Here is a 26,752-nt window from a genome sequence, read left to right on the forward strand (position 1 = left end):
ACACTCCTCCCCAAAGATTCACATTCTTCAGCTGGACGTTCATACCCTCCACTGGGAGCTCCCCTGATTGGATGCCCCTGACCTCGGTCCCCTTCTCTGCCATCCAACTAGTCTACCAGATATTCCCCTCCTCCCCTCTCTCAATATCTAGAGAAAACCCTCCCATCTCTGTCATATCACCCATTCTGAAGACACTGCTCAAACACAGCCTCCTCCATAAGACCTTTTCTAAGCAGATGTGGTCTCTCCCTGCTTTGTATGGATTTGCCTCTCTTACTGTACATGTGTCATCGCCCAGCCTCACCACTATTTCACTCCTTAATACTATCCACACAGACCTTTGAGTATAAAAGGGAAATGTAGTGTATGACCTTTTGTAAGTAGGGAAAATGAGAAAATACACATGTATCTGTACATTGGTACCAAATGGAGCACATAAAATCGAATTAATGTACCTGTGTGGGTGGGGTGAGTAGGCATGAAGTGGATATGTTGGGAGGATGGGAACGGGGTAGAAAAATGGTGAGGAGGGACATTTCTTTGAGTATCTCTTTCTATATAGTTCTGGCTTTTTAATTTTTTATTTATTTCATTTTTCAATATTTTTAAAAAATGTTTGTTTCATGAGAGAGAGAGTATGTGAGCAGGGGAGGGATAAAGAGAGAGACTCCCAAGCAGGCTCCATGCCATCAGCACAGAGCCTAGTGTGGGGCTCAGTCCCATGAACCGTGAGGTCATTACCTGAAATCAAGAGTCAGAGGCTTAACCGACTAAGCCACCCAGGTGCCCCCTGACTTTTAAAACCATATTAATGTTACACACAAATATGTAAGTAAATAAATAAGTAAAATCAATCAAGATGGCTGGGTGGAAAAAACAAAACAAACAAACAAAAAAACCCTTAACATGGAATACAGCCTAAACAAATGAACCCAGGGGGAGATAGGAAAGGAAAAATAATCGTGGCATTCCAACTCTAACTTCAGTCAAAGAAGACACACTGATCCCTATCTGGTAATGGACCTGTGCAGATTTAACAAAGAAAGGGAGAGGGTGGTACATTTAAAAAAAAAAAAAAAAGTTAGCTAACCACTGATTTAGCTTATTTATTTCATAGTTGATATGACAGAGATTGTTAGATTTCTACGCAATATCCAGTCTCCCTTTTCTCTTTTCACAATAGAACCCCTATTTTATTGAGGGCAGCAATGGGCTACAGTGAACATCATTTTCTAGCCTCCCTTGCAGCTGAGGGTGGTCACGGGACACAGTTTGGTCAGTGAGATGACCTTAGAAGTACAGAGATAAGGGGTGTTTCTGAGCAAGCTCTTTCAAGGAGTTTGACACAGCTAGCACCTACACTTTCACCTGCCCCCATCTCCCCATCAAGAATGTGGACAGAAAGCTGAGGGTGAATCAGCCACCCTACAGCCACAAGATGACAAGTGTGCACTGTGGATGATTGAGGGGACAGAAATACAGTATCTGGGTCCCAAAGACATTGCAAAATGGAAATGTTTATTTTCTACTGTGTGTCTTGCCTCTTTCCATTACATGAGAAAATTAAATAATATATTTCTCCATAACTTTTTAAAAGCCAGTATCTTTCAGGTCTGTTACACACAGCTGAATACAGAGTCTGATATTGCTGAGGCTGGTGACGGCAAGATTTAGAATCCATGCCTTTTAACTCCCAGTTCAGGGTACTTTCAACCACACATGCCACTTACAAGCCATCCCTAAACTCCTGTCATGCAACTAGCACTGCATAGACATGGCCTTCCTATGTATCCAAAAGAAAAAAAAAGGCTATAACTGCATACTCATGTCTGATTAAACTGGGACTGGAAAGTTTCCCTGCCTACCGTAGATTCTATTAATTCATATGAAACTCTTTGCATGACATTTAAAACTTGGCATATAACAAGGCTTCCTTCTTTTCTTTTTTACTGGGTAATAGACAAAGAATGTTTTCAAGCTGAGGATAAGCTCTCTTCTTACATCTACACTCAGACTGAATATATTTAGAAAAGCCTTGAAGGTTAATCCTTGAAAGTATAACCTGAATATATGATGGTCTGAAACACTACACCATAAAGAGATCTTACATATTGCCACCTTCACACGCCTCTTCCTTCTCTGTACTTTACCTCAGCATTTAGAACAATATTGCAATTCTTTGTTATTCATCTGTCTTCCTCACTAGATTGCCAGCTTCTTGAGGGCAGGGCGTTAAGTCTTGTATGTCTGCTATATAGCACAATCTTTATCTCAAGAAAATTGTCCTCATTAATAAATGGATGGAAGGAAGTGTGTGTGATACTTAGAAATGGAATTATTCTGAAGCAAACTACATAATGAAAAAGGTTAATCTTGTGCCCTTCAAAAGACAAAATTAATAGAGATTTGACTCTAAAATCAAGAAAGTGTATTTTGGAGATTTTTGGAATTAAAATTTTCATTTTGGAATCAGATGCTGTTCACTCATCCAAGACAAAATCTCTCTAAAATATTTTAAAGACTATTAGAATCTGAAAGGTGGGATTAATTTTTACTGGGTCCATTCGGCTAGCTAGCAATCCCACATTCAAGGAGTGCTGCATGCCCATAAGCACACCAGTATTACATGCTCTAGTATAGTTACCAACACAGGATACTGACTTTGGAAAGGAGTAGATTGGGGATCAATGGGAGCCAGCCAACAAGATCCAAGGCCAATTGCAAAGCTGCTGTGTTATAACTTCTGCAAATCTGTAGGCAATCAGCTGGTGGTTCAGAAGCCTTGCTGGAATCAAGGCATAGAAGGGCAGGTGAGCAATTCACACATCAGGCATGAATCACCACCATTCCCCAAACCAGGAGAAGCCTTTGCTCATTCATCAAGTCAGTCTTCTAAACACCAACACTCATTCTGCACTCAGGGTAGCTAGCTCATTGCAGCCCAGAAGCTGGGCCAGGTCTGTGGGTGTGGGGGGACACAGGAGCCATACCCCATGGCCACCTGGTCTGACTCTTCCTCTTCCAGTTCATGTAACTCCTCTGGGCCCCCGTGTCCTCATCTGTAAAATGGGGGGAACACCACTACTCCTACCACATCGGGTTGTTGGGAAGATGAAATGAGTTCCTGTTGAGCAGATGTATAGAAGAGTGCTGGCCCATGGGAGACCCGTGTCAAGTTTTAGCTGCTATCGTTATTTGTCGAGTGGAGGAATTCATGATATACTTAAAATCCTTAAAACTACATTCAAGATGGACATACACAGAAAGATGTCAAATTAATATAGAGTAGTCCCCGCCCTCCTCTCCGTGGCTTCGCTTTCTGTGGCCCCAGTTACCCATGGTCAACCGCCACCCAGGAGCAGATGATTCTCCTGACGCAGCACCAAAAGATCAAAAGCAGCAGAATGCTACAACACGTACATCATTCACCTCACTTCATCTCATCAGGCAGGAGTTTTATCCTCTTACATAGTCACAAGAAGGGTGAGTATGGTACAAGATACTTAGAGACCACATTCACGTAACTTTTATTACAGTATATTGTTACCAGTGTTCTATTTCATTATCATGTTAGTGGTGTTAATCTCTTACTGTGCCTGATTTAGAAATTAAGCTTTATCATAAGTATGTACATATATATGTATGTATGTACAGGAAAAACACAGTATGTATAGGGTTCAGTAGGGTTCTTGGTTTCAGGCATCCACTAGGGGTCTTGGGACATATCCCCCATGGATAAGAGGGGACTCCTGTATAATGTGTATGAATAGAAAATAAACTAGTGCAAGATAAAAATACTCACAGCAGTTCCCTTTTAGATTTGGGATTATCGACTCTTTGGTTTTTATCATTTTCTCTATAGTTTTCTATACAACTTGAACTATAGAAAACAATTTTATTAGTATTAATAACATAGGCCTCAGTTTCCTAATTCATGGGATGGGGACAGCACTGCCTGCTCTACCCTGTGGCTCTCCCCATCCACAGCCTTGCCCCCTGATACATGCTTATCAGATGCACAGCCAAAGAAAATTAAATCACACAGCTACTTTTCATCTCCATAATGGTAAGAACTCCCTCTTAGAATATCTTTCTTCAAACTAAATCAGAGTCAGCGGTATGCATGGAAATTAGTATAAAGAGTAAACAGACTTGTTTTACAAAGTTAATTTCAGCAATGCCAATCTCATTAAATCCTAAATCCCTGGATACTTCTCCCAGCCCTGGATTATGTGGTGACAGACGGTTACTGGAACAGAGAGAAAAGAAATAACACTCTCTTTAAAGGGAAAACAAACAACAAAAAACTGCCATATGCTGTCCATTCTGCTGTCTAAGTGATTTCCCTTCCCTAACACTGGGAAGTTCTCCACCCCTTCACCTGGGTTGATATTTAAAACCAAGAGTAACAGTTTATGGCCATAGCAATATCAACACTGCTTTCTTCACTCCTACACATAGAAATTAGGAGAATTTGGGGGCACCTGGGTGACTTCATCAGTTAAACCTCCAACTCTTGATTTCGGCTCAGGTCATGATCTCACAGTTGGTGAGATCAAGCCCCATGTCGAGATCTACACTGACAGTGCAGAGCCTGCTTGGGATTCTCTCTCTCCCTCTCTCTGCCCTTCCCCCGCTCACACTCTCTCCCTCTCTCTCAAAATAGATAAATACACTTTAGGGGGAAAAAGAAAAGAAATTAGAAGAATTTTTGTAAAAGCTAAGCAAGCAGAAGAATATATCTATATAGAAAACAAAAAACACTTCCTCTCCTCCTCTTTGTGTTAAATTCACTGTTAGACCCAGTCACCCAAGTGCACCTCAGTTTCCTGGTGCCGACTTGACCCATATCTGTGAGTGCTCTTCAGAGCTCATGCCTACATCTTTGACAGCAGGGCTGCAGCACTGTTGAAAGGGGGCATGGGTTGAAGGCTCCCCAACAATCTGGACTGATGCCAGTCACCATGAACGAGACACTGAGCCTCTCGGGGCCTCAGTTCCCTCATCTATAAACCAGGCATATTCATATCACCTTTGAAGAGCTGCCGCAAAACTCCTGTGAAGGCCCCGGGTAAAATGTACCGCACTCTATAAATGTGCAAATGCAGGAGGCACAGAGGGGGAAACATGTTAAAAGCACAGAAGGAAACAAAAGGCAAAGATTCCAGCGTGTGTGGATGGGGAGGCTGCCACTAACAGTGCTGGGTTTGTGGCCGGGGACTCTGCGAGTGCCACATACCCAGGCCTGTGTGTGCAGCTGCCATCAATCAAATCAGTGAAAAACTTCTGAATGTGGATCTTGTGGAGAAACTCAATGAGCCAGAAGCGAGAGAGGCTGATTAGAGAAGCAAAGTAAACACAGGATTCTCAGGCCCTCAGAGGCCACCGGGTCCACACCCCAGACCTGCACACAGCAGCCTGACCTAGGGAAAAGTGTGCTGGAAGGAGCTGGTCGCATGTGACTGAGCGTTGGCCCCTCCTGATGCTTCTCCGTGGGTGGCTGGGGTATTTTATGTACCGTTTCCATAGAGAAGCACAAACTTTCTGGGAGATTTATTAACTTCATTTCTCTACTAGAGAACAGGGAGATATTTTTGTCCTGTATTAGGGTGGGCAGATCATAAAGTCATAGAAGTTAGACAGAGGGACCAGGAAGGGCTGGAGCCAAAGTGCAAGACTGCTCTGGGAAGACTTCCCTGACATCCTGGCAAGGGAAATCCTTCCCTTTATGAGGACGAGCCCACAAAATTTACTTCTGAGGAACTTCCTGTGTTCTTTTTCTCTCTTCCCTGCCTCCCTTCCCTTCTCTCCCTCTCACTTTTTCTATCTCCCTCCTTTTCCCACTCACTCTAGCACCATCTCCCTCTCCTTCCTCTCTCATTCAGTCTCTCCTTCCTTCCTCCTTCCTTCCTTTTTTCTTTCTTTCTTTCCTCCTTTCTTTCTTTCTTTCCTTCTCTTCCTTCTCTCTGTCTTCTCTTCCTTTGTCTTTCTCTTTTTTCTCTTTTTCTTTTTTGAAACATTGTTGAATACCTACCATATTACTTACCAGTTCCCATATTTGGCATACTTTTATTATAGCAAATGGTTTCTTATTCTTCTATTCTTTCCTTTTTTAAAAATTCTTTCCACAAAAAAAAAATTAGTCATCTATTATGGTGCCAGGTATCCAAAAGAAAAACTATTTTTTTGTTTTCATTCAGAAAACATTTACTGAACTGTCAGAATATTCCAAAAACTGTGAATAACTGAATAAGATATAGCCTTTGCCCCCAAGGAGCTCACAGATTGTGGAAGACCCACATGTGAACAGAAAATAAATGGCATTTGGTCTACAAGGCAGTGATAGCCAGTGGTCCAAAGATTCATGCAAGTATTTCAAAATGCAAACTTCCTACTGGGAAGTAGTCAGCAAGGCTTTACATGTCTTCCCCAATCCCACTCCAGTTGTCTAAGGGTGGTCAGGTAAGGAAGTAAGCTCTGGCCAAAAATATCCTTTTGTAACCCTCCACAATCTCCCTCTCTCCTGTGTGGTGATTGTCGTTAAGGTAACTACAGAAGCCATAGATTAAGGACCCCATCAACCTGGGTCCCTAAATGACTGTGTGGAGCAGAGTCACCTAATCCACTGAAAACTGGTCTTTACATGAGCAAGTAATAAAGTGTCATTGTATTAAGCCCCTGGGTTTTCAAGGATTATTGGTTATGACAGCTAGTATTAACTAATATAATTCATCTGAGAAATATTTGTTAATATTATGTTATATATCATATATTATATACTAGATACTGTTCTAGGGATAGATCAGTATCCTTAGAGCAAAAGAAACAAAGACCTATGCCCTCCTGGAGCTAAAATTCAATCGAGTACCTAGCACCATAGCAGGTGCTCAAAAAGTATTTATTGAAGGTAGAATTCCAAGATTCATTGAGCTCACATTTTAGAAAAAGAGTGCGGGTACTGAGGAACAAGTAAACCAAAAAACTGATTAAAAATAGTGAGTGACTTAGGGGCACCTGGGTGGCTCAGTCAGTCAGGCATCCAACTTTGGCTTAGGTCATGATCCCACAGTTTGTGAGTTCGAGCCCTGCATTGGGTTTCATGCTGACAGCATGGAGCCTGCTTAGGATTCTCTCTCTCTCTCTCTCTCTCTCTCTCTCTCTCTCTCTCTCTCCCTCTCTCTCTGCTCCTACCCCCCATCCTTCCCCCCTCTCAAAATAAATAAACTTAAAAAAAATAAAAATAAAAATAGTGAGTGACTTAAGCTAGAGTAAGAACACTTTCAGAATGTTGCCTGAGTTTCACCAAGCAGAAAAGCCTCTCTCCCCCTTTGCCCTGCCCTCTGCCCCCAAGCCCCAGATAAGGAGTTGTCTCATGGCAGGGACTGTCTCATTTGTGTGGATATCACCAGGACCTGCACAATGTCAAGCATTTCATAAGTGTTCAATAAATGTTGAATAAGACATGGTCTTATGCTTTAAGATTTTTATATGTTATGCATATCCTTTTATTTTATCAAAAGATATTTGATATTTTTTTATTTTTAAAATATTTTTTAACTAGTACAAAATCAATTTAAAATATTAAAACAACAGACTTTTCAGAAAGAGCAGCTCTACCCAGGGGATGAGTTACCAGCATCACAGATGGGTGCATGAAAGGGCCCAAGGGCAGTACCAATAGTGAGTTAATAGAAAGGCAAAATCCAGAGAGCTGAAGTAGCCAGGAAAATTTTACAGAAAATACCATTAATAATAACAGCTCACCTATTCATGACCCTGTATAGCTTACAAAGCATTCCCACACATATTACTTCATTTGACACGTTTAATAGCTCTCTGGGGTAGTTATTATTAACCTCAAAGAGATTAAGGGATTTGCCCAAGCTCAACAGCTAATAATTAATAGAGAGTCAGAATTCGAACTCTTGTCCTTTTATTCTGCATCTGGAATAAGGCTCCAAGGTAAGGTGGGAAAGTGCAAGGCATACTTCAGGGGCTTTGCAGAGGGCAGCCTCCCTGGAGCAGAGGGTTAAATGTGTTCACATACCACTCAACATTTCCAGAGACTGGCTCACCTCTACTTGTGGGAGAGGTTGCACTCAGGCCCTCTCATAAAGGACTGAGAGGCCACATAAAGGACTGAGAGGACACATAAAGTGCCAGTCAGTTCTGGTAATTCACCAACATCACCATCTTTTCCTGATCACATTATTAGGAAACAGGATCCACCACCCTGTTCAGATGAGGAAAGAACACAGAAGTTCAACAAGTCAGTTTAAAATGAAGGGGAAGGGGGAGGAAGCATTCTTTAGTGTCTACCAAGTGTTAAAGAAAATTTTCAGAGTGAAGAAGGAAACTAGTATGCAATGGGGGTTCAGATAGCATGAAGTTCAAGTTACTGAACATAAAATTATACAACACTGGAAGATTTTTGCTCATATTTCCAGAAATGCCACCACAATCCAAGCAAAGCCCTGGTGATCCATGTGCCAAAGAACTCATGTAAAAATTCCACCTGCTATCAAAGCAATTTCACATGTGTTGTTTATTTGTATATTTCTTTTAACAATATGGTAGATGTTATTGACTGAATGTGACATAATATGAAGCCTGTTTAATAATGGGATTGACTGCTTTGGTTAAAGAGAGAGCACATTGTGAGTAAAGAATTCAAGAATTCAATCTATCTAGGATGCTGTAGATGGAAGCATGCATCATGTAGGAGCTGGATATCATGACCTCTCAATCCATCTAGTGACCCAGTGATGACCTGCACTGAACAGAGACCATCCAGAACCCTGAAGAGTTATAGGTCTAATCTATGGTGCCATCTCTAAGACATATCTGGGTATTAGGCATGTCTAAGTGTAAAACGCACCCAGTATCAAAGAAATTTTAAAGGATTAAATACAAAGGAAAACATAGTATATCTAGAAACAAGATGGAAAAAGTTCTAAAATTTTTCCAACAATATTCAAAAGAACAAGTTTATTTAATAGCTGATGAAGTGCTCAGGACCAGTGATTTCAACTCTCTGAGCCTTGGACCCCTTATGGCAAAATAAGAGAGAGAAGACACTGACAGAGCACCTCAAAGTTCTCTATCAGCCCAAAAGTCTGTGAGTCAGTGACTTCCAGAAGAGGCTAATGGTGTACTGGCTGCCTAATCAAGATGAGTGGTCTGCCTATCAATTCTTGGTCATCACCCTTTCTATCTGGGAGACTCCATGTGCCAGGATCTCAGGCTGACTCCATCCTGCCTCAACTTCAAACTCCAACTTGGTAAACACAGCTGGGCGTCCTTCTCAGTCCTAACCATCTTTTTAAGGAGACCTAGATACAGGGCTTATTCTCCTGAGCGGGTGATGGGTGTTAGCCTTTACCCAAAGTTTCTAGTGCAGAAATGCAGCTAACTTTACAAGATGATATCCCACTACTGAACCAAAGACAATAAAGAAAAGTGTGGATAGCTCTTATTTGTATTTCTAAATCTGAGTAATAGGCCTGTGTTCAAAGAAGAACGTGAACATATTACAAGAATGCAACACTCTTGTTAACTCTGTCCAAGGATCTTCATCAGCCAACTACCATGCTACTGGTTGCCATCTCTACCTTCAGGGATTACAACATCTCATCTAAAATGCTTTATGACTTCCCCCCAACCCTGGTCAAATCATATATTTACATAAAATACAATCATGCCATGAGTCTTTCCAGTGTTATGTGTCCTTTTATAAAAGGTTTTCAAAGCTGGCTTAAATAATTACAGGACCTAAAAGCTCCTGTAATTCATGTCCAAGAATTTTCCGGACCAAGGAAAAATAAGTACTGCAGGATTTCCCACACTCCTGTCAAAGATTTGAAGGACCTTAGTCAACTTGGCAAAGTAAAGAAAATACATTTAAGATATAATGGCTCTTGCCAGAAAAAGGGTTTTGACCTTCTGGCCAAGCAGATTCCAACCTAATGGCCAACTCAAATGAAATCCAGCTTTTATTCTACAATTTGTAGGATATCTGTAACTACCATTTCCATCTTTTCCACTTTGCCAACTCATAATCCATTGCCCTGAAGGAAGGATTATGCAGAGGGCAGTGGTTTCTGTGTATAAACAATGAAGAATCAGATCCTCTTTGCTCCTCCTTACTTTTTTTTTTTAACCCACCTAGCCCAGAAATCTCCCCTGTGCTATAGAAACCCAATCCTGCGTATTATAGGAATAAACATCAAGTTCACAAAAATCAATTGCACTAATGTAAAATGTGTATGATGTGTGAAGGGGGTGGAAGGTTTATATGTATATGAAGGAAGGAAGGAAGGAAGGAAGGAAGGAAGGAAGGAAGGAAGGAAGGAGGAAGGAAGGAAGGAAGGAAGGAAGGAAGGAAGGAAGGAAGGAAGGAGAGGGGTGACTGCAGAGAGCAACACAATGACATTTACTGACACCATCAAATTGCTTTCTCTTATATTATAAACTTTTAGAACACATCAGTTGACCTAGTTGGGATAGCACCACACAAAGATTACCAATACTTTTGATGTCATTAATTGAATGAAAAGATTGCTATTTCCCTTATATCCCAGAAACACTGAAGCCTATAAATCTAGCAAAGAAGACCAGGGGGAAAAAGTCTATATTCTGTCGGTGAAAAACAATGAAACCCACAAAACCCAAAAACCCTTGTCTAGACATCATAGAGATACATTTGAAATAAAATTGTCAAAAATCGGCCTCTCTTCTACTCATCTGTTATATAAGCAATCACAGACAAGTGAGTAATTATCTTCAAGGATAAATTTAACACATCTTGTTTTCCCCTCTCTCAGCCCCACCCTTATGTGTGCACTTCCAGGAGTTAGATTTCACCATCCCTCTTGCTCCTCTCCCCATATCAGGGAAGCAGAACTTGAGAAATAAGGACCAGAGCTGGGAACTCTGACAGCAAGCCTCTGACATCACTTTGGTAGCAGGAAGTACCGCAGAAGTCTGAGGTTTCACGCCTCACTGCCCTCTCAACACAAAATCCTCCCAGTGACACTGTGCCCAGAAGATGTTTACTGCCTAAACGCACAGTCAATCGCCCCTCAAAGAAACACTCTTCCCACTACACACTGTGTCCACCACTGTTGGGGCAGGGAACCCCTACACTCTGTGGCTGACGCCATAAAAATGAATCCATCTTAAAATACACTGTGCTGCTTTTTGCTTTCTTCTGCCAGTTGGTCCTTGGCAAAGGTTCCTGATGAACCCAAACACATCCAGTTTCATAGCACCTGGGGTGTAGGGGCGAAGGGAGGGAGGGATTGTACCTTTGGGAAACCAAACTTGCCACAAAGCTATTCTTTGTGACTGCAGCTGCTGGTCTCTCCTGCCATGCCCCCAGCCACCCCCATCACCCTTCCTGGTTCTGTTTCTAGGAATCACAGGCTGCGTAGCTGGGAGGGCTTCAAGTCCTACTCTCTCCATTGTGCCGATGAGAAAACAAACGTTTAGAGAAGTCTGGCAACATGTCCAAGTTCATGGGACTCATGAGCCAGGCCAAGCCCAGGACTGCTGGTTCTAGTCCAGTATAGACTTGCAGAAGCATGGCTTTTACAGTAAGAAGAATGCTGGGTTTCAGTCCAGGATTTGTTGCTCGCTAGTTGGTGACCTTGGGGAGAAAACATTCACCTATCTCTGCCTTCTCAGGCTTTCCTGCCTACAAAATAGATAACAAACACTGGTATAGCTCACCAAGTACGTGCTCAACTCAGAGTGCTTACAGGAATGTAAAATGTTACAGCTTTTGGTACAAATCATTTCTTCATAAACCACACCATCTTGACTTCATTTGTTTAAAGATCCATTAGGCCTCTGGGTCAATGGATTCTTACTCATCTTTCCAGGCTCAATTTGCCGTCATCCCCTCCAGAGCATCCCCTGCCCTCGCAGATACAGTGAGGGGCACAGGTGCCCCTGTATGCATCTATCCTGCCCTACATTATGATGACCTTTTGTGACTTTTCCCCCATTTTACTTTAAGAGTCTCAAGAAAATGGACTATGTTTTAATCATCTTTGCATTTTTAGCACCTAGCACAATTCTTGCCCTGTGAGAAGTGAATTTTATCATTTTAAAAATAATAAAAAGAACAAAAATCACTAAGGTGCAAGGTGACTCAAGACAAACTGAAGGTGACACACCTTCCTTTGACTCACACACGCTGAATTTCCTAAGCAAACACTCACATCTACAAGTCTTCCTATGAAGTGTCTCTGCAGGTAACCCACTTCATCAGCTCTAAATACTTCCAACAAAGGACTCAACTACCACTCTCCAGTTACTGGACTAGTAATAATCTTTCCAAAGTATTTTCACATATATCACTCTCTGACAGTTTCTGGGATGTTTCTAACTCACCACACACACACACACACACACACACACACACAAGATTTTTATTTTGCTATTTTAACAGAGCCTTTATTTTGAAAAATGATAAAAATCTTCATGTTATAAAATGAGCACAGGAGAAGTTCTTACTAAACTGGAGTTTATAACTGCTGCAAATCTGAAGAACATTGAGAGAATCCAATGGTGGATTAAGAGAGGCATTTGGTGGGTTTGATTCACAGGAAGCAGTGTGACATAACATGTTCCCACATCTGACTCATGGTGGGCCCATATAATGTGTCCTAGAGGTGTCTTTCTCCAAGAGTCACAGTGAACCCTAAGCAGAAAACAGAGTTTTCAACTATTAGTCATGGTGATGAGAATAATAGTAAAAGCTGCCATCTTTTGAGCTTTTTACTGTACACTGCTCTTTTGGAGCAAGTGATAAAGCATTTGTATTTGGAATAGTCCTAAAGAAAGACAGCATTCTGGTTGCTCAAACTGTGCAACATAGAGAGAGAGAGACATCAATTAGAAGCCAGACAGCTTGTTCCCAAATTGGCCATGCTATCTCTCAATTTGTGTCTTTGTGAATGATTCCCTCTGCCTGGAATTGCTGTACCCCCATCCTGACCCTCCAATTTCCCTTCCTGGCTTCTTTTAGCAAACCACTCCTCATTTCCTATGGGAAATCTTTCAGCACCTCCTATCTGGAATAAAGTACTCTTTCCCTTATGATTTATAATAAATCAAAAATTGCCTTGGGTTATAGCCATTGTTCTCTGTGTTAGAATCTCCCTTTGGACTGGGGGCTTTCTGAGGGTAGGAAATTCATCTTTTTTCATCTTTTTATTCCCAGTATCTACTATGGAATTTTATACCTATTACTTCTAGCACAGAGTATGTATAAAATAAATGTTAAGTGAATAAATGAGTGGAATAAACAAAGAGTTCCCTTAACATAAGTAGGACAAATTAGCAAATAAATAATAAAATGGAGGAATTGGTAAACAGGACAAGGAAGGTGACATTTTTCTATTTCTGTAAAATATTCCAAGATCTCAAAAAAAAAAAAAGAGCTTGAGAAGTATGTGTAACTTTTATTATTTGCTTGGTATGGACATTAAAAAGTAGATAAATGTTTACCTTTTTAATGGGCCAGCTAGGGACCACGTAATCTCCCTGAGTTCTTTCCCTAAAATGAAATTTCCTTAAGTAGGTCATGACAGGGAGATTTATCTCAGTGGTCAAGTCCTCTTGCAGTAGAAGCAACTGTAAAAATGTCCTTTTCTGGATGTGGTAAGCCAAGGTGGCTTGGGATGGTCTGGGAAAACACCATCGACACACCAACTCACTAAAATCTTAAACATGACCAGACTTGCATATGGTTTATTAGTGTCCTCCATGGATCTCAAAATAATTTAAAATGGGATTTAATATCACACTTACCCTGGAAGACAAAAGCAAAATCGCTCTCTCAAGGCAGCTTCATTCATACACAATGAGAAATATGACAGGTATACTCCAATATCTGAACATCTATTTAAAAATCAATTATAAACCAAGAGAGTGCTACAGAAAGATATAAGCAGAAGTCTTTTAAATATTGAACTCCCATCATACATTTTAAATAAAATTGAATTTTCAAATCTTTGGTTTATGCCAAGCCCTTCAGGGACATAGTGACTATAAAGGCAGGTATCTATGAGCAAACAGCAATCTGAGGCACCCTCGGGAACACGCTAGGGCACTCAAGGCCAGGTCTACATGTGCTTTGTTCTTTTTTTGTTTGTTCGTTTGTTTTTGGACTTTCCTGCACTGGGCCTCCTGGAAAGCAGACAGGCAATACAATCAACCGGATCAGTATTCAAATTCCAGCTTACTCACTTCCTAGATACCTGACTTGGGAATTCATTGAATCTCTCTTAGCATCCATTTCTCATCAGTAAAATGGAGTTAATAATGCCTTGGAGGTAGCCAGCCTCCAAGATGGCCCCAATGATTCCCATCTCATGATTTTCATACCCTTGTATAGTCCCCTCCCACCTTTTACCATTTTACTAGAGTCTATGATCTATGTCATACAACAGAAGTGATCACTTCTGAAAGAGGTTATAAAAGACTGGGACTTCCATCCTGGGTGTTTTCTCTCATTGCTCACACTGGGGGAAGCCATGTTGTGAGCCACCATATGCAGATGCCCATGTGTTATTGCGTGAACCTGGAAGCAGAACTGCCAGGCCAGTCAAGCCTTCAGGGGCTGCAGACTCAGCCAACAGCTTGATGGTGATCTCATGAACCACTAAGCTAAACCGCTCACAGATTCCCGATCCTCAGAATCTGCATGAGATAATAAAATTCTATTGCTTCAACTGCTAAATTTTGGGGTTATTTGTTATGCAACACTAGATAACTAATACAATGCCTGTTGGGAAGAGTTACATTGAGGATCAGCAATAATATGTCAGATGCTGAGTACATGTTTGGCACATATTAGGCACTCAAATGGAGCTATGAAAATTGAAACTGTATTATTAATAATTACATTATCGACCAATTATTGTTTTATTATTAACAATGCTGTATGATAAAATAACAAGTATAATTTTATGAGAGATTCATCATGATGCTTTTCCATGGAAAAGAAACTAGCAGAAGGGTCATCAATCCTAATGACAATTTTTTTTTATATTTCCTATTGTTAGCTCAAGGCTTAATCTTTGCACTGACAGTTCTAATTTGCAGATACACATTGGTGTCAAGCATTCTGAGGAGCTGTAGAACATTTAAAAGGTAATAGGGGAAAAAAGGGAAGATTATATTCTCTGAACAACAGATACTACCTTTAAAATAATAATGCCCTCTGTTTGGCTCTTACATCAGTTAATGAGAGTCCTTGATGCATAAATCCACTCTGGGTTTAAAGCCCTGGACAGAAGCTCCTGACTTTGATTCATGACTGACCGCTCTATCGCCTTAAGCAAATTACTTCACCTCTTCGAGCTTCAGTTTTGCCATGTGTAAAATAGGAAAAAACAGTACTTCTCTTGTTGTTTTGAGGATTAAAGAAATAATGAAGTACAGTTAGAAGAGTAATTGGCACATAGTGAGTGGTCAGTAATTGTGTGCTATTTTTCTTTCCATTTTCTGCTATGTGGCAGGAATCATTAACATTATACTCATCAAGGCCCAGTATGTCAAAGGATTTGCTCAAGGTAAGGAGAAAAGAACTCTAGCCTTCTGTTTTTTGAAGGTATAGTCTTGAATAAAATGTAGCCTTTCTTGGATTTACAGAGATTTCAGGGAATATATATTTTTAAAAATGGTGCTGTTTATAGTCTATGGTGATAGACATCAGAAAGTAATTTCCTGGGTTGGGTGGAGGGAGTGAGGATGGGAGGTAGGGTTGGCTGGGAAAAGGGGCACAAGGGAACTTTCTGGAATGATGAAAACATTCTGTAACTAGCTTTAGGTAGTGGTTTCACAAGTGGTCACAATTGTTAAAACAGATGGAACTGAACACTTAAAACCTGTCTACATTAATTATACCTCAATAAAAATGATGAAAAATAAAGACAAAAACAAAAAAAATAATATATTACCTTATATATTCAAAGCTTTGGTCCCCTGTCATGACCTCAAGCCCACTCTCTTCTTCTTCCTTCCATATATTCTTCATGAAAGTAAAGATAGCAACTCAGAGTGGACAGGCATAGCATGCCACCCTCAACTCTCCCAAAATCGCTAAATCAAACAGGAAACAATGGGGCGAAGGAAAGTGAGCTCCTCAATGGGCCCTCAGACAACCTCCCCTCTCTCCCTCAGAGGTGGTCTTGTGCCCACTCTCTAGGGACATGCTCTGAACCACCCACCTGGGCCATTGCCCGACCTGCTCAGGTAGAGACAGAGGCCTCAGTCTCCTAGACTGCCAATCTAGCCTTTCAAACAAACAGGAAATTCATTTGGGAGGAGGAGGGAGTGTGGAAGGGTCATGATCCTTCCATCCTTCTTTAAACAGAGTAGAAAAACATCATATACCCAGGTAACTGTAATAATTCAAAGTTGCTCAAACTTCAACTCCGGCTCCCATCCCACCTGCTTGGTGGTAATGCAGCAGGGCTTAGGGGTAGCTCAGAATTCCACATTTCAGCTGGATCTGTGCTAGTGTGGAGGTGAGTGGTTGAGTTTGGTGGGCAGGGGGTGGAGGGGGTGGGTGGTCCTTCTACTTTTTAAAATTTAAAAAAAAAATCTTTTGGGAGAAGTCCTTTGGAGAACTCTAGAAGGAAAACCTTTCCCTTCCCTAAATCTAAGAGAAAATGGTACAGCAGCTGGCCATGAACAATATGCAGGAGAAGACTCAGAGACCTCTGTACCCTCTGGGTTCTAGTGTGCCATGTGTGGATGTTCGGTTTAGTCACCAGCTACATGACTCATTCTTGCCAAATGCTTGCCTCAGCAGAATTACAAATTACCATGTGTCTTATACCTTCCCAGATTCTTACCAACAGGTGAAAACAATGTGTGTAAAATCCATAATGCCATGTCCCAAGAACTAGAATGTTGGAGCTAGCAGGAACCTCAGAAACCATTCACCTCAACCAACTCAATTTCCAAAAGAAAGTGTATCTATCCCATAAAGAGATATGCTTTCTAACTCACAGGAGGGTTCATACCCAGAGGGATCAAGTCTGCTCTTGCATTGACTCCATATCCATGGGCATCTCTGTGCATCTGTTCCTGGGAGGGAAATGCTTTCAAGTAGCAAACAAACAGGCTGGAGATGCTAAAGAAAGAGACAAGGAGAGGGAACTGGGACCTCCCTTAGATGATATCCCTCTGTTAGATGATGCACCCTAAAATGCTGCTTTCCTTCCTCTTTCCCCCACTGCTATGGGCAGCACCTCTCCAGGGCACCACTGCCCACAGGGCAGCACCTGTGGGCACATTTGTCTTCGCCTCTGGAAAGAAGCTCTTTCAAAGCAAGAGTCATGTCCAGAACCATTACTGGTCCCCCAAAGCCCCAGACACTGTTGTTTATCAACTGAATGATGCTCACCTCCCCGCCTCGTGGCCCAATTTAGACAAAGCCATGAAAGGAAAAATCCGAGCCTTCAGAATTTCTTCTCCTCCAAATATCTTCTTATCTGCTGCCACCACATGGTATCTGACACTTCCAACCCATGTGCCTGCTTCCCCTCTAAGGAGCCCCAACAAGAAACAATGTCTCCCACTCTTAAAAACTGAGAACAAACTGAGGGTTGATGGGGGGTGGGAGGGAGGGCAGGGTGGGTGATGGGTATTGAGGAGGGCACCTTTTGGGATGAGCACTGGGTGTTGTATGGAAACCAATTTGACAGTAAATTTCATATATTAAAAAAATATATATATATAATTAAAAAAAAAAAAGAAAAAAGAAACAATGTCTCCCATTGGCAACTATGCTACCATTTCTGTACCTTTGGTCATCACTAAAACAAGGGGTCTGTCCCACTCCTCAGCACACTAATTGAATACAGCTTTTTGCCATTCATCATCTTCATCACCACCACCATCATCATACAGATTTAACCCTACTCTAAGACACTGTTTAAATACTTTATAAATATTAGCTCATTAAACTCTTGCGATAACCCTAGGAGTTAAGTATTAATAATTTTCCCACTTTCCAGAGTGGAAAACTGAGGCACAAAGAGATTAAGCAACTTGCCCAAGGTTACTCAGTAGGTAAGTGGTAGATCTTGGTTTCTAGCGCAAATAGTCTGGCTTAAGAGCCCACCTCATGGTCACTATTATGCTATATTATCTCTCCAGATTACCTTCATGCCTTTTCCTTCCCTCCCTCCAAAAATCAGTCAGGCACTTCCCCCTCTATGTTCCCATATTTGTCAACACTTTCCACACTGAGTATAAACCATCTTTGTAAATGCCTGTCTTCTCTCCTGGACTACAAATTGCTTGTGGAAACAGACTTTATTCATCTCTGTCACAGTTCAATAAATATTTGCTGAATCTGAATAAATAAATAAATGAATGACTATGTCCATTTCAAAGGGGGCAATGCTTTAACATCAGAGAGAATAAAGATCCCTGGATTAGAAATAAACCCAAGCATATACAGTCAACCAATATTTGACAAGAGAGCCAAGAATACTCAATGGAGAAAAAACAGTTTCTTCAATAAAGAATGCTGGGAAATTCAGATATTCACATGTAGAAGAATAAAATTAGAACCCTATCTGATGTCACTCACAAAAAGTAACTCAAAATGGGTTAAAGACTTAAATGTAAGCCCTGAAATCATGAAACTCCTAAAAGAAAATGCAAGAATAAAGCTCTTTGACATCACTCTTGGCAATGATTTCTTGGATAGGACACCTAAAGTACAAGCAACAATATAAAAAATTAAAAAGTGGGAATACCTCAAACTAAAGAGATTCTGCTCAGCAAAAGAAACTATCAACAAAGTGAAAAGACAACATACAGAGTGGGAAACAAATATTTGCAAACCATATATCTGATAAATGGTTAATATCCAAAATACATAAAGAACTCCTACAATTCAATAGCAAAAAAAAAAAGAAAGAAAGAAAAAGAAAAAACAAACCCACCAAATAATCCAATTTTAAAAATGGGCAAAAACCTGAATAGACATTTTTTAAAAGAAGATAAGTGAATAGCCAATAGGTACATGAAGAGATGCACAACATCACTAGTCATTGGGGGAATGCAAATCAAAACCACAATGAAATATCACCTCACACCTGTTAAAATGGCCATCATCAAAAACACAAGAGATAATAAATACATGCAAGGATATGGAGAAAAGGGAATCCTTGTGCACTAATTGGTAGGAGTGTAAACTGGTACAGCCACTGTGAAAAATAGTATGAAGATTCCTCAAAAAAATTAAAAGTAGAACTTCCATATGATCCACTTTTAGGAATATATCCAAAGGAAATGAAAACACTAATTCAAAGAGATATCTGCAGCATTATTTATAATAGCCAAGACATGGAAAAAACTTAAGTGTCCAATGATGAATGAATTAATAAAGAAAATGTGTGTGGTATGGATGGATGGATGGATATGTGTGTGTAAATTATTGGAATATTATTTATTTAATTAAGGGAATATTATTTGGCCATAAAAAAGAGAAGGAATTCTTGCCATTTGTGACAATATGAATTGAGGGCATTATGCTGAGCAAAATAAAACAGACAGAACAAGACAAATACTGTAGGATTTCATTTATAGGTAGAATCTTAAAAAAAAAATTCATAGGAAAAGAGTTGAGATTTGTGGTTACCAGAGGCAGAAGGTAAGGGGAGGAGAAAGTGGAGAAAGGTGGTCAGAAGGTACAAATTTCCAGTTATAAAATAAATAGCACTAGGGATGTAGTGTGCAACGTGATGACTATAGCTGTACAATATATACGAAAGTTGTTAAGAGAGTAAATCCTAAAAGTTCTCATCACAAGGAGCAAAAATTTTTTCCTCCTTTTTGCTTTTTTTTTATGAGCTAAGATATGTTGACTAACTTCTTGTGGTAATCATTTCACAATATATATAAATTACACCTTAAGCTTATGCAGTGATGTATGTCAATTATAACTCAATAAAACCGGGAAAAATATGTAAATAATTGAAATGGTAAAAAATAAATAAATAAATAATGTTAAAAAAAGAAAAGATCCCTGCACTGTGAGTCAAGAGGCCATGGTCTCAGATCCCATCATCAACTAGCTGTGTGACCTTGAGCAACTTCCTTCACCTCTCTGATCCTCAGTTGCCTCATAGCTAGAGTGACAGGACTAGGCTTAAAGACCTCTGAGTTCCCTTTCAGTTATGGCATCCCAGGATTGTGGCATCAGGGCAGGTCAACAAGCCCATCTTTGTCAGTCCCTCATCTCACTTCCAGAGGTGCAACTCCACCAGTCTGACTTTACAAGTAGTTACCAGGAACAGCAGGCAAGAACGCTAACTGGGAAAGGGTGAGGCGGAAGACTGCACCAAGACTGATGGCACCAAGTTCCATGTGGGAACCACCAGAGAGGGGACAGCCAAGCAGTACAGAGTCAGCTGCCTTCTGGGGGCCGCTGGCCATTGGTGTGAAAAGAATGAGGCCAGCCGCTCTGTCTGCACCAAAGCCGCTGAAACGCCTGCAACTCAGGAAGGGATTACTCCACTTGAGCAAAACCTGTGATGTTCTTTTCACTGCTTTTCCCCCTGCTATCATTACCCAGTCAAGCATTCTTGGCAACGTAAACAGATGATTAACAGGCAGGTTTGGGAAGAAACCAGGAGCAGGAGCTGGATCCCAGGAGCTGGTACACAAGCGTGTGCATTTTCTGCTTCCTCCCCCCGCCCCTGGTCTGAGAACTGTGGCGGGGATAGCACAGCCACACCACCATCTCACCCATGATGGATTGTGAGTAAATCCCATGATGGCTGCCCATCTCATTGGATGAAGATTTCTCCTGGCGGAGGGGGAAGGAGTATCGTGACGGTGGGAACCTCGTTTATTCAGCAACAGCAAGATGAACCTGGCATGAGAAATCAGACTCAGAACCGAAGCTGGCAGAACATCTGACGGAGTGCTGGCGGCCAGAGACAACACGGGTTACGTAGAGTTGCAAATGGCACAGAACGCCCATCAGCAAAAGGACTTCCTCGTGTTGTCTGGCCTTTTCTCTGAGGCCAGCTCATTTCACCCAGTCATAACACAGGTTTTAACAAAAGCTCAGAGCTGGGAAGTACGGCTTTTTGTGTCTTTTGTCCCGGTTGTAGGAATTTTTATAGAAAGGTGCCTTCTTTTCAGGGCAGTTTATATGGGATGTCTTTGATGTGAGTAGCCCAAAAGCAAGGGAAGGGGAGTTTTCTTACAAACAAAAAACAAACAAAATGCTAGGATAAGGATTCTAAGAATAGAATAGGGAAGGGACAGATGAGGGGACAAAAGCCTTGCTGTCATCACAGCAGATCAAGAAAACTTCCCCAACAAGAAGTCAATTACTCCAAGAGATTCAACTTAAAGGTTGGGCTCTAAGTTATAGATGTTTATTTCTTGGCTTCAGCAAAGACAGGACGGTGTTGAGATATTCTATTTTTTCCAGAATAAAAGTCTCAGAGTTGGAAGAACCTATGGGCCCAAACCCCCATCTAATATACAATTCCCTTCTACAATCTCCAGCAGGTGCCAACCCACTCTCTGCCTTATCATCTCTGGCAGAGGGAACTTACTATTTGCCCTTTCTACTTAGGAGATCATATCATTGGAGGTTTTATCCAGAAACTGTGCTAAAATTTGCTTTCCAGAAATGTCCCTGCATTTTTTCATCATTCCATATAACATAAACCTAATTCCTATGTGACGAAGAATCTTCAAAGGTTTTGAGGACAGTTCCTGTGTTTTTTCTTTTTGGGTTTAGCAATCTCAAGATCATCAACCAAAATACCTCCCCATCCTGGTTATTTTCCTCCGGACACATGCCAGCTGATTTTTATATTTAAATTCTTTACCAAAATCAACATTCCTTCTGTGGTCTGAACATGATAGACAAGCACAGGATTATTATGCCTCTTTGCAAATACTCTATGCCCACCATTACTATTTTCTCAGTGTGGCCATATCATACTGTGTGGACTAGAGAAGTCTGCAATGCAGATCTGACCCTTTTCACATATATTATTGCTAAGCCAACCATTCTTCCATCCTGCTCTTCTACAATTGGTTGTTTGAACCAAAGTACAGAATTTTACATTTTTCCCTATTAAATATCCTCTGGTTGGAGTCACTCAAGCTGTTTGAGACATCTGGCTTCAGATTAAGTCATCCACAGATTCACAAAATCTCCAAACATTGTGTCTTTTACTAATGTGATCAACATGTATGTCATCTTTGTCTAATCAAGTCATTGATACAAAAGTTGAACAGAACAGGCTAGAAGCCAAGGTTCTAAAAGGATGCGAGAGCCTTCTTTCCAGATTAATATTTATGAGGCAAACAGTATTCTATGGTACTGTCTCCTTGTCCTCCTGGGCTTTAACATCCAAACCACTCATTGTGATCTGGCCTTTGCAAAGCTGCTCACTCTCCCTGTTACACAGCAAAATTTGCCTTTCACCAAATACATCCTATTGTCCCTTGCCTCCATGTTTTCACTTTACCTCCTTTGCCTAGAGTGATCTTTCCATGCTTTCATCTGCTAAACTTCTATTAATTTTCCAAGTCTCAGCTCCAACTTCTTGTGTAGCCATTCTCTGCTCCATAGGCAGAAGTTGGTGTTCCCAGAGCATCCTCTACAATCCTCTGCTACCGTGGCCAACATACTGAGCTGCAACCGCCTATCTCTCTCCCAGAAGACAAGAGTCAGCCAATGGGTGTACACCTGCCATGATCCCCTCTGTACCCTCATGAAATTGTACTAATCAATCACTAAGTCCTGAGGAAGCCTCAGAATTCTTCCCAACACAACCCACCAGGCAGCCACTGCAATTAATTGATTGGATCTGACACAAATTGAAACCCTATACTATTTTTTAATTTCCTCAAGGGCAGAGACCATACCTCATTCACCTTTGTATTGCTAGGCCCAGCAAAATATCTGGCATAAAATTAACTCAACAATTGTCTGTTGAATAGAATGCCTTTGTTTAGCTGAAGTCTAGCATTTAGAAAATGAATTTCCCCATGTACATATAAGATCCCCATGAACAAAATAATTCTGGTAGTAGCAAGAGCTGGCCATTTGCACTGACTGCGATTAGCAATAGAGAATAATAATTGACCAGTGCTTAAAAACATTCTCCACCAGATTCTGAGAAGGCTGGCCTGGTTGGTCTCAGAATCCATAGCCCTCACTTGATACACATACATGGAGGCCTGCAACCAATTTGACTGCCTTTCCAGCTTTATGTATCCTAAATATCCATTAGCTGATAGTAATTTTAGGAGGTCTGAATGCCAGGGTTGAAAATGGGTCTGCCAAAGTTTTATCTACAAGAAATCTGTATTATGAAGATTGCTTCCCCATGGAATTCTTCGGAACCAGCCATTTGAACCAAAAAAGAAAAATTCCTAAAGAGACTCATTTATTATCACATGTCAGTGTTCTTAAAGATAGCCCCTGGGATGAGTCTAGGGGCAGCTGTATTTATGTGAAGGTCAAATTAGGGCCATCATCACACTGGGCCAACATCACTACTATGTATTATTTAGTAATCAGCCCTTCTTAGTGTATCTCTAACTATGGAATGGATATTCCATCCAAGTACTAACCAGGCCAACCCTGGTTAGCTTCTGAGATCAGACGAGATCAGGCACGTTCAGGGTGGTATGGCCATAGTGGAATGGATTTTCCAGATCTTAATCTAATCTCCAATATTACTCTGGCAGAGTCACAATGTGCACAGAATTTGTAAATAAGGAGGGTAAGAAAGTTAAGATAGAGCAAAGTTCCCTTGCTTTTCATAAATAACTTTCAGGGGCCTCCTTAGAATTCCTAGTACTGCATTCAAACCACATCCGGGACTTGGTTAATTAGAAGTGGTTAACAGCACTTGGCTAGAGCTAGATGGTCAAAAACAGTTTATTGGATGGATGCATGGAAGGAAGGAAGGAAGGAAGGAAGGAAGGAAGGAAGGAAGGAAGGAAGGAAGGAAGGAAAAATAGGTGGTATGCAACTCTGTCAATAGAGAAACTACAAAACCAGACTCCTATGTCTTGAGTCAACTTCCTAGAAACCAAAAAGACCCTTGCATAATTAACAAGAGAGCCAACACCTCAAACAAAGCTCAAACTAAGTCATAAGTAAACTTATTAGGCTTGAATTCCTTCACAGGGAAAGTATCATTTAAAGAAACAATTTAAAAGATTACCAAGGAACACTTAGATTCAGCCACCAGAGCTAATTATGATTAACAATTTGGACATACACGCATATGGCATGACTTCCACAGCAGTACTATAGGCCCACACAGTGTGGTCCTCTCTGCTTATCGTGGAGCCTAGGGTTTGTCCAGCTGGGAAACTATTACCCCTGCTTCTAAAAATATTATCACTTGCCTCAAGCTAGAAAAGACCCTGTGAGAAGAATAACTTGGCTATCGGAAGTTTGTACATATTCTGAGTAAAGGGCTCCAATTTTTTTGTGCTAATTAATTCCTTGGCATAATTTAATCAGCAATATTAATAATAGTTGGCCTATAAGCTCTTACTTTCAACCAGGTACCACTCTCAGTATTACACAAGCGTCATCACATTTAACTTTTAACGAAGCTTATATTCATTACTATTATTACCCACATTTCACAGACTAAGTTAGGTAATCTCCTGTGTCACCTAGCTGAGACATGGTAGACCCTGAATTCACACCAGCAAACCTGACTTCCTCAGGACGAGATCCCTCGATGAAATGAGTGTGATCCATACCATCTTCATCAAGGGAAGATCTTTGATGGTTTTTTTTTTTTGAAAGAGAGAAAGAAAGAGAGAGAGCGCACACATGTGAATGAGTGGGGAAAGGGCAGGGGAAGAGGGAGAGAGAATTTCAGGTAGGCTTCCTGCCCAGCGTGGAGCCCAACATGGAGCCCTATCTCCCAACTTGAGATCATGACTTGAACTGAAATCAAGAGTCAGACACTTAACTGACTGAGCTACCCAGCACCCCTCTTTGATCATTTTTAAAATCAATTTTTGAAAGACTTTGCAAGGTCTATATTTATGTATGTGCACTATATACTTTCAACACAAGGCCAGGATATCATAAGTAGAGTTCTATAAATGCCTCTGACTAGAGAACCCTTATTCCCCACAGAATACCTTGAGGTGCCACAGAATACACACAAGAAACTATGCCCCACAGGGAGGTGGTGCCCATGTCTCTTGAGGCCTTGGCTCTCATCTCAGGCTACAGATAGTCTCCCCGGTTGTCTGCAGTTCTCCCTAAATTATACACAGGCTTAACTTTCCATCTCATCTGGCCTTTCCTCCTCTCACAAACACTGGCCCTTTGGCAAAACTACAACGTAAGACATCATCCATCATGGGGGAAAGAGTTGGGATTCTTTCTTTTTCTTTTGTTTTCTTTATGGATTCATTTTCTAATTTTCAAGGCACATCTGCTGCCAGGAAATAGTTATCACTTCAGAAGAGCTTCCTTTCACCAGACGGTGAGAGAACTCAGTAATCTGTTTGGGTTTCCTTCCCTACTAACACAAGGAAATTAAATAAACAAATATTATGTGATAAATAAATAAATAACGCAAGCAAGCATGCGTTGCTCAAAGATTATATTCTTGTTCAGCCTCAAGACTCATTCCAAATTCCTGTGACTTCTTTGTCTCCCGCTGATGATTTATTGCCTTTTAAGTAAAATTGTCCATTCACTCTAAGTTTTAATATTTTAGGTTATCAATCCCTTTAAAGAAGGAATGAATGAATTAATGAATGAAGTTATTCAACAAATGCACGTTGAGGACATGAGATGTGCCAGGTGGTGATGAAACAGGCTATGGTCTCTAACCACAAGGAGTTTATAGTCTTATGGGAGATACTGACAAATAGGAGACTATGCAAGAGTAACCAATGCTACTAGTAACTCTTAGAGAGAGAAAGGGGTGACTGAGAATACTCACGGTGGGGTGGAGGGGTGGAGGAACCCCCACCTGAAGATGAGATGTTCTGGCAAGGAGAAGGGTGAAACAGGCTACTTCTGACAGCAAAGCAGGCAGAAGCCACATCCATGGTGTCCAGCAAGCCAAGCTTCAGTATGGGTTTCAGTCTTTAGCTTACGAGCAAGTGGCAGCCCTTAAAGAGTTCTAAACAAGAAGGCTCATGATCAGATTTCTGTTTGTGAGAAAAGTCATTCCAACAACAGTGTGGCAGACAGATTAGAAAGGAGCAGAGAAAATGTACAGAGACTGTCATGAGGCTGCTACAAGCTTCATGGCTCAAAACTGTTAGGTAAATAACAACTAGGTTCATTTCCAACCAGTTCCTCCTTGCCAAGGAATGCTAATCATGTTTTCAAAGCCAAAGGGAAATGCAAGAACATAAGAAGCTTGAGAATGCTAAGGTATGTATGAAAGTCAAGCATTCCTAAGTATGCCACAGGAATCCTATAAAGATAAAATCCTGTAAAGATCCATTCCTCTCTCTGGTTCCCCACAGGTGAACCCTGTTACATTTTCCAAGTTGGCAGAGAAGGGCAGTGAAGGTGTTCTGGAGTCCCCAAGCCATACCATTGGTCCACCCTCTTCCTGGATGTGTTCCAAATTGGGGTCAGGGTGCAGATGTAAAGGAGAAAAGGATGGCATGAAACCTAACAAGATGCCAGAGAGATCCTTGGAGGCAAGGGCTCAGGAAGCACTCTGCAATCTCAGGA

At 41.0% G+C, this 26,752-nt stretch overlaps 1 protein-coding gene across 2 annotated transcripts in view; it reads right to left on the reverse strand.

Annotated features, from left to right (window-relative positions):
* Positions 1–26,752, reverse strand: part of ROR1 (receptor tyrosine kinase like orphan receptor 1) — a 402,963-nt gene that overhangs the window by 275,028 nt on the left and 101,183 nt on the right. Inside the window, exon 1 of one of the 2 annotated variants that reach the window (XM_053894422.1) lies at positions 20,785–22,963. The exons of the other annotated variant lie outside the window; for it this stretch is intronic. Coding sequence (XP_053750397.1) covers positions 20,785–20,824 — 40 coding nt within the window. The 5' untranslated portion in view covers positions 20,825–22,963. Of the gene's footprint in view, positions 1–20,784; positions 22,964–26,752 lie in introns of those variants that run through there. 2 annotated transcript variants of the gene reach the window in all.

Source organism: Panthera pardus, unplaced genomic scaffold (assembly GCF_024362965.1).
Source record: "Panthera pardus isolate Hobbes unplaced genomic scaffold, ASM2436296v1 HiC_scaffold_11, whole genome shotgun sequence".
Classification (NCBI taxonomy): domain Eukaryota; kingdom Metazoa; phylum Chordata; class Mammalia; order Carnivora; family Felidae; genus Panthera; species Panthera pardus.